Here is an 8,392-nt window from a genome sequence, read left to right on the forward strand (position 1 = left end):
ACATAGATATTGAGGGAAAATAAATGTTTTATTTAACGACGCACTCACCACATTTTATTTACGGTTATATGGCGTCAGACATACGCGCGGTTTAAGAATGACACAGATATTGAGGTAGGAAACCCTCAATATCTGTGTGGTCCTTAACCATATGTCCGATGCCATATAACTGTAAATAAAATGTGTTGAGTGCGTCGTTAAATAAACCATATCCTTCCTTCATTTGTTTGTTCATTCGTTCATTCCAATTAATGACTAATTTTCATTCATTTAGACTTGAAGTGCAGGCCTCATTGCACGTGCGAGATAGCTGCAGCAATGAGTCGGCCAACACTAGCCTGAGTGAACGCTCGACAACTGTTTCCTATGGCGACAACTGCAGCACAAGGGCTCTTGCTGGATCAATCCTTAGTGTGAAGTAAGTCAGGCTGTTGAAACGGGTGAAATATTTTACATTGAAAACATAGATCCCAGTTTAATATCCACATCAGAAGTATGTCTGTCAGAAGGTACGAAGGAAGGAAGGAAATGGTTTATTTAATGACGCACTCAATGCATTTTATTTACGGTTATATGGCTTCGGACATATGGTTAAGGACCACACAGATATTGAGGGAAAAGAAATGTTTTATTTAACGACACACTCAAAACATTTTATTTACGGTTATATGGCTTCGGACATATGGTTAAGGACCACACAGATATTGAGGGAAAAGAAATGTTTTATTTAACGACACACTCAAAACATTTTATTTACGGTTATATGGCGTCGGACATATGGTTAAGAACCACACAGATATTGAGGTAGGAAACCCACTGTCACCACTTCATGGACTACTCTTCGATCAGCAGCAAAGGATCTTTTATATGCACCGTCCCATAGACAGGATAGCACATACCACAGCCTTTGATCTACAAGTCGTGGTGCACTGGCTGGAGCGAGAAATAGCACAATGGGCCCACTGACAGGAATCGATCCCAAACCGACTGCACATCAATCGAGCGCTTTACCACTGAGTTACGCCTCGTCCTGTAAACATGTTGGAGTAAATTTTGACCAAATTTTAACCGATATTAACAATGAACAAAGATTGAAGCTTTGTAAAATCAAAAACAAATATATCTTGTTGTATAAAGAAAAATACGTAAAATATCAACTTGTGCTTAATTGTTGAGGGGTTTTTTTGGAGTTTATTTGTACTGGGTGTATATTTTTTGTCAATTAGCACTTGTGGTTGCATTTTTAGCACTTGTGGTTCCAGTTAAAGTCCTTAAACAAATATTCCTTTCCTTTTGTTAATTCATTTGTTTGTTCTGTGCCCATTGGGCTATTTCTCACTCCAGCCAGTGCACCACGACTGGTACATAAAAGGCCGTGGTTTGTGCTATCCTGTCTGTGGGATAGTGTGTATAAAAGATCCCTTGCTGCTAATCGAAAAGAGTAGCCCATGAAGTAACGACAGCGGGTTTCCTCCCTCAATATCTGCAGGGTTTCTGCCAGAGAGTAAAATGGGTATGGCGCCATATTTTTATAAGTTAACATTTTGACAAAATTAATCATTATTGTATGATTTTCTTAAGCCTAACCCTGAATGTAACCCATTTTCTTTATGTTGACTGTGGTTGCATTCAATTCCATAGCGCCATACCCAAAAATTTCTTTCTGGCAGAAACACTAATCTGTGTGGTCCTTAACCATATGCCCGATGCCACATACATGTAACTGTAAATAAAATGTATTGAGTATGTTGTTAACCTTTAGACTACTGGATTAATTTTTAACAAAAAACACGTTGAGTGGGTACAAGTTTATAATTTTTATTGATATATATTCACTTAAATGTTTTATAAATACATAAAATAAAGTTCATATATGAATAGGTTAGTATTATTTTCGTGCGTTTTTGTCATTTTTATGATATATTAGACATTTGTGGCCAGTTTTCCAGTATTTATGTCCATTATTCCCGATAACTAGTTTTCTGACCAGAATTTTAAAAAACAAAACGAACTACGATTCATAATGCAATATTTGGTGAATTTCGTTGTTGGTAATATGATAAATTTATTATGAAATTACCTTGTCACAATCAGCTATCAATCCCTGAAAATAACCGCGATGTGCCGCCATTATTGTCAAGCGAAAATTCTTGCCAAAAACCACTTTTCGAACTCAAATATTCCAAGCTATTTCCACTTGAAAACAACAAACAAAAGCTAGCATGCTGTAAAATAAACTGTTTCCTGTTATGAAAAAATCGTTTCCGGTGAGTGTTGTGTGCAAAACGGCGGGAAATATGATTTGGGGAATACACTGTATACAGCGTACAGTATGTTGACTGGCATGACGTCGGGCGAGAGATATCTTGCCTGTAGTAATCAGAAGGTTAAATAATTAGTGGAAGAATCATATGCCTGTTTGTTTGTTAATTCGTTCATTTCAGTTAATGACTCATTTTCATTCATTTAATCATTCATTCATTTAGGCATCAAGTTCCGGCTGCTGAGTCATCGAGTATTTCGTTGCTCTCGCACAATAGCATTTTGTGTTTTATTTTGATATTAATGTGATTTTGATACTGTTATGATGGTTATAATGTGTCGAATTTGATTTTTATCTTGGTAATATTTCAACTGTTTTATTTCCGCATTCCTCTGCATGTCATACAACGTCATAGGATTACGTGACATCACTAAATCCCATCAGTTTTAATGCATTGCGGGAAATTATAAGCGATGGCGTATTTCGATTCTGATAAATAAAGCAGGAATGTACGAGTCTTATGGATGGCATTATGTAATAAAACAATTATTGACCACATTTTGGGCAATATCATGTTTTATGGACTGAAGAAATTGATATTGCCCTCAATGACGGTCAATAATTGATAACAGTATGTTGACTAGCATGACTTAGGGGGAGATATCTCGCCTGCAGTAGTCAGAAGGTTAAATAAACCATTTCCTTCCTTCATTTGTTTGTTCATTCATTCATTTCTGTTCATAACTCATTTTCATTCATTTAATCATTCATTCATTCATTTAGGTACCAAGTTCCAGCTGGTGTCCCATCGAACATCTCCTTGATGTCGCGCAATAGCTTCAGCACTGAGTCGGCCAACGTTAACATAACTGAACACTTGGGATCCGTGTCCTACAGTGACGATTGTTCCACAAGGGGTACTGCTGGCTCAATCCTCAGTTTCGAGTAAGTTAGGCTGTTGAAGCGGGTGAAATATTTTACATTGAAAACATAGATCCCAGTTTAATATCCACATCAGAAGGATGTCTGCCAGAAGGTATGAAGGAAGGGAAGAATGATTTATTTAATGACGTACTCAACACATTTTATTTACAGTTATATAGCGTCGGACATATGGTTAAGGACCACACAGATATTGAGGGAAAAGAAATGTTTCATTTCACAACATACTCAAAACATTTTATTTACGGTTATATGGTGTCGGAAATATGATTAAGAACCACACAGATATTGAGGTAGGAAAACTACTGTCACCATTTCATGGGCTACTCTTCGATTGTTGTCAAGCAAAAATTCTTGCCAAAAACCACTTTTTGAACTCAAAATTCCAAGCTATTTTCCACTGAAAAACAACAAACAAAAGCTAGCATGCTGTAAAATAAACTGTTTCCTGTTAAGAAAAAAGGTTTCTGGTGAGTGTCGTGTGCAAAATGGCGGGAAATATGATTTGGGGAATGCACTGTATACAGTGTATAGAATGTCGACTGGTGTGACATTGGGCGAAATATCTCGCCTGCAGTAATCAGAAGGTTAAATAAACTATTTCCTTCCTTCATTTGTTTGTTAATTCGTTCATTTCATTTAATGACTCATTTTCATTCATTTAATCATTCATTCATTTAGGTATCAAGTTCCAGCTGGTGTCCCATCGAACATCTCCTTGATGTCGCACGATAGCTTCAGCACTGAGTCAGCCAACGTTAGCATAACTGAACACACGGGATCCGTGTCCTACAGTGACGATTGTTCCACAAGGGCTACTGCTGGCTCAATCGTCAGTTTCGAGTAAGTTAGGCTGTTGAAACGGGTGAAATATTTTACTTTGAAAACATAGATCCCAGTTTAATATCCACATCAGAAGGATGTCTGCCAGAAGGTACAAAGGAAGGAAAGAATGATTTATTTAACGACGCACTCAACACATTTTATTTACGGTTATATAGCGCCGGACATATGGTTAAAGACCACACAGATATTGAGGGAAACAACATTTTTCTTTAACTATACACTGAAAACATTTTATTTATGGTTATATGGTATCGGACATATGGTTAAGAACCATACAGATATTGAGGTAGGAAAACTACTGTCACCATTTCATGGGCTACTCTTCGATTGTTGTCAAGCAAAAATTCTTGCCAAAAACCACTTTTTTAACTAAAAATTCCAAGCTATTTTCCACTGAAAAACAACAAACAAAAGCTAGATGCTGTAAAATAAACTGTTTCCTGTTAAGAAAAAACGTTTCCGGTGAGTGTCGTGTGCAAAATGGTGGGAAATATCATTTGGGGAATGCACTGTATACAGTATACAGTATGTCGACTGGCATGACGTCGGGCGTAATATCTCGCCTGCAGTAGTCAGAAGGTTAAATAAACCATTCCCTTCCTTTATTTGTTTGTTAATTCATTCATTTCAGTTAATAACTCATTTTCATTCATTTAATCATTCATTCATTTAATCATTCATTCATTTAGGTATCAAGTTCCGGCTGGTGTGCCATCGAACATCTCCTTGATGTCGCACAATAGCTTCAGCACCGAGTCGACTAACTTTAGCATAACTGAACACTTGGGATCCGTGTCCTACAGTGATGATTGTTCCACAAGGGCTACTGCTGGCTCAATCCTCAGTTTCGAGTAAGTCAGGCTGTTGAAACGGGTGAAATATTTTACTTTGAAAACATAGATCCCAGTTTAATATCCACATCAGAAGGATGTCTGCCAGAAGGTACAAAGGAAGGAAAGAATGATTTATTTAACGACGCACTCAACACATTTTATTTATGGTTATATAGTGTCGGACATATGGTTAAGGACCACAAAGATATTGAGGGAAAAGACATTTTTCTTTAACTACACGCTGAAAACATTTTATTTACGGTTATATGGTTTTGGAAATATGATTAAGAACCACACAGATATTGAGATAGGAAACCTGCTGTCGCCACTTCATGGGCTACTCTTCGATTGTTGTCAAGCGAAAATTCTTGCCAAAAACCACTTTTTTAACTCAAAATTCCAAGCTATTTTCCACTGAAAAACAACAAACAAAAGCTAGATGCTGTAAAATAAACTGTTTCCTGTTAAGAAAAAACGTTTCCGGTGAGTGTTGTGTGTACAATGGCGGGAAATATGATTTGGGGAATGCACTGTATAGTGTATAGTATGTCGACTGGTGCGACGTCTGGCGTAATATCTCGCCTGCAGTAGTCAGAAGGTTAAATAAACCATTTCCTTCCTTCATTTGTTTGTGCATTCGTTCAATTTCAGTTAATGACTGATTTTCATTCATTTAATCATTCATTCATTTAGGCATCAAATTCCAACTGGTGTCCCATCGAACATCTCATTGATGTCGCGCAATAGCTTCAGCACTGAGTCGGCCAACGTTAGCATAACTGAACACTTGGGATCCGTGTCCTACAGTGATGATTGTTCCACAAGGGGTACTGCTGGCTCAATCCTCGGTTTCGAGTAAGTCAGGCTGTTGAAACGGGTGAAATATTTTATATTGAAAACCGAGATCTCAGTTTAATATCCACATCAGAAGGATGTCTGCCAGAAGGTACAAAGGAAGGGAAGAATGATTTATTTAACGACGCACTTAACACATTTGATTTATGGTTATATAGCGTCGGACATATGGTTAAGGACCACACAGATATTAAGTGAAAAGAAATGTTTTATTTAATGAGACACTCATAGCATTTTATTTATGGTTATATGGTATCGGACATATGATTAAGAACCATACAGATATTGAGGTAGGAAACCTGCTGTCGCCACTTCATGGGCTGCTCTTCGATTGTTGTCAAGCAAAAATTCTTGCCAAAAACCACTTTTTGAACTCAAAATTCCAAGCTATTTTCCACTGAAAAACAACAAACAAAAGCTAGCATGCTGTAAAATAAACTGTTTTCTGTTAAGAAAAAACGTTTCCGGTGAGTGTCGTGTGCAAAATGGCGGGAAATATCATTTGGGGAATGCACTGTATACAGTGTATAGTATGTCGACTGGTGTGACATTGGGCGAAATATCTTGCCTGCAGTAGTCAGAAGGTTAAATAAACTATTTCCTTCCTTCATTTGTTTGTTAATTCGTTCAATTTCATTTAATGACTCATTTTCATTCATTTAATCATTCATTCATTTAGGTATCAACTTCCGGCTGGTGTCCCATCGAACACCTCCTTGATCTCGCGCGATAGCTTCAGCACTGAGTCAGCCAACGTTAGGATAATTGAACACACGGGATCCGTGTCCTACAGTGACGATTGTTCCACAAGGGCTACTGCTGGCTCAATCCTCAGTTTCGAGTAAGTCAGGCTGTTGAAACGGGTGAAATATTTTATATTGAAAACAGAGATCCCAGTTTAATATCCACATCAGAAGGATGTCTGCCAGAAGGTACTAAGAAAGGGAAGAATGATTTATTTAACGATGTACTCAACACATTTTATTTACAGTTATATAGCGTCGGACATATGGTTAAGGACCACACAGATATTGAGGGAAAAGAAATTTTTATTTAACGACACACTCATAACATATTATTTACGGTTATATGTTATCGGGCATATGGTTAAGAACCACACAGATTTTGAGGTAGGAAACCTGCTGTCGCCACTTCATGGGCTACTCTTCGATTGTTGTCAAGCGAAAATACTTGCCAAAAACCACTTTTACAACTCAAAATTCCAAGCTATTTTCCACTGAGAAACAACAAACAAAAGCTAGCATGCTGTAAAATAAACTGTTTTCTGTTAAGAAAAAACGTTTCCGGTGAGTGTCGTGTGTAAAATGGCGGGAAATATGATTTGGGGAATGCACTGTATACAGTGTATAGTATGTCGACTGGTCTGACGTCGGGCGAATATCTCGCCTGCAGTAGTGAGAAGGTTAAATAAACCATTTCCTTTCTTCATTTGTTTGTTCATTCGTTCATTTCAGTTAATGACTCATTTTCATTCATTTAATCATTCATTCATTAAAATTTTAGGCATGATGTTCAGGCCACTGTGTCGACAACAAACGTCTCCTTGCACATGCGAAATAGCTTCAGCAATGAGTCGGCCAACACTAGCCTGAGTGAACGCTCGACAGCTGTTTCCTTTGTCGACAACTGTAGCACAAGGGCTCTTGCTGGCTCAGTGCTTAGTTTCGAGTAAGTTAGGCTGTTGAAACGGGTGAAATATTTTTACATTGAAAACATAGATCCCAGTTTAATATCCACATCAGAAGGATGTCTGCCAGAAGGTACGAAGAAAGGGAAGACTGATTTATTTAATGATGCACTCAACACATTTTATTGACGGTTATATGGCGTCAGACATATGATTAAGAACCACACAGGTATTGAGGGAGAAAAAATGTTCTATTTAACGACGCACTCCAGACATTATATTTACGGTTATATGGCACTGGACATATGGTTAAGAATCACACAGATACAGAGAGAGGAAACCCGCTGTTGCCACTTGCAGGGCTCGCCCTGGATCAAAAATACCAGTAGCCAAAATATTAGCCAGATTGAAAATATTTTAGCCAAAATTGTTCTACACAGTACTGTAGAGCATTTACATATGAATATGAAAATGCATCTTTTTCAGCTAATTGTGTAGAAACTGGAAAAAATCTGAATAACAAAACCGTAGTACCTGATCAAAATCAAAGACAGCGATGGGGATAGGGGCAGTTAATATATTACTTCGATTTTTCAGCACCCTCAACAATTTCATAACTTGCGCCATGTTGTTGCTGTTGATTTCAGCGTCGCGTTAAATGTTTGTTGTGATTTCTGCATGTAAATACCTAGGCTAAGAATGCTGACTTCACAGTATTACAACTATTCCATTTATATATATATATATAAAACGTTAATAAACTTAAAATTTACGGTCTTTTTAAAATCCAGCTTACTTAGTAAATGTCACCTCACAGTCTTACAAATTGATATCTAACATTATCTAACAAATATCATGATTATTGTAAACTAATTTTATTTAGTGTATGTTTAACTGCAATTTGTATAAATACTGCATGTGCATTTCCCGTGGTTGCGATCTGCATGCGTGCTCTCATCCATGGGTACAAAATTAACAAAGAGAAAGGAAATAAATGAAACTGCA

General features: G+C 37.3%; 1 protein-coding gene across 1 annotated transcript; it reads left to right on the plus strand.

Annotated features, from left to right (window-relative positions):
- Nucleotides 1–251: 251 nt before the first annotated feature.
- Nucleotides 252–7,629, plus strand: LOC121367088. The gene is made up of 7 exons (XM_041491253.1): nucleotides 252–418; nucleotides 3,047–3,208; nucleotides 3,887–4,048; nucleotides 4,741–4,902; nucleotides 5,578–5,739; nucleotides 6,419–6,580; nucleotides 7,264–7,629. Exons 1-7 carry the CDS (start codon nucleotides 252–254, stop codon nucleotides 7,430–7,432), a joined length of 1,146 nt encoding a protein of 381 aa, XP_041347187.1. The 3' UTR covers nucleotides 7,433–7,629.
- The last annotated feature ends 763 nt before the right edge of the window (nucleotides 7,630–8,392 follow it).

Source organism: Gigantopelta aegis, unplaced genomic scaffold (assembly GCF_016097555.1).
Source record: "Gigantopelta aegis isolate Gae_Host unplaced genomic scaffold, Gae_host_genome ctg8918_pilon_pilon, whole genome shotgun sequence".
Taxonomy (NCBI): domain Eukaryota; kingdom Metazoa; phylum Mollusca; class Gastropoda; order Neomphalida; family Peltospiridae; genus Gigantopelta; species Gigantopelta aegis.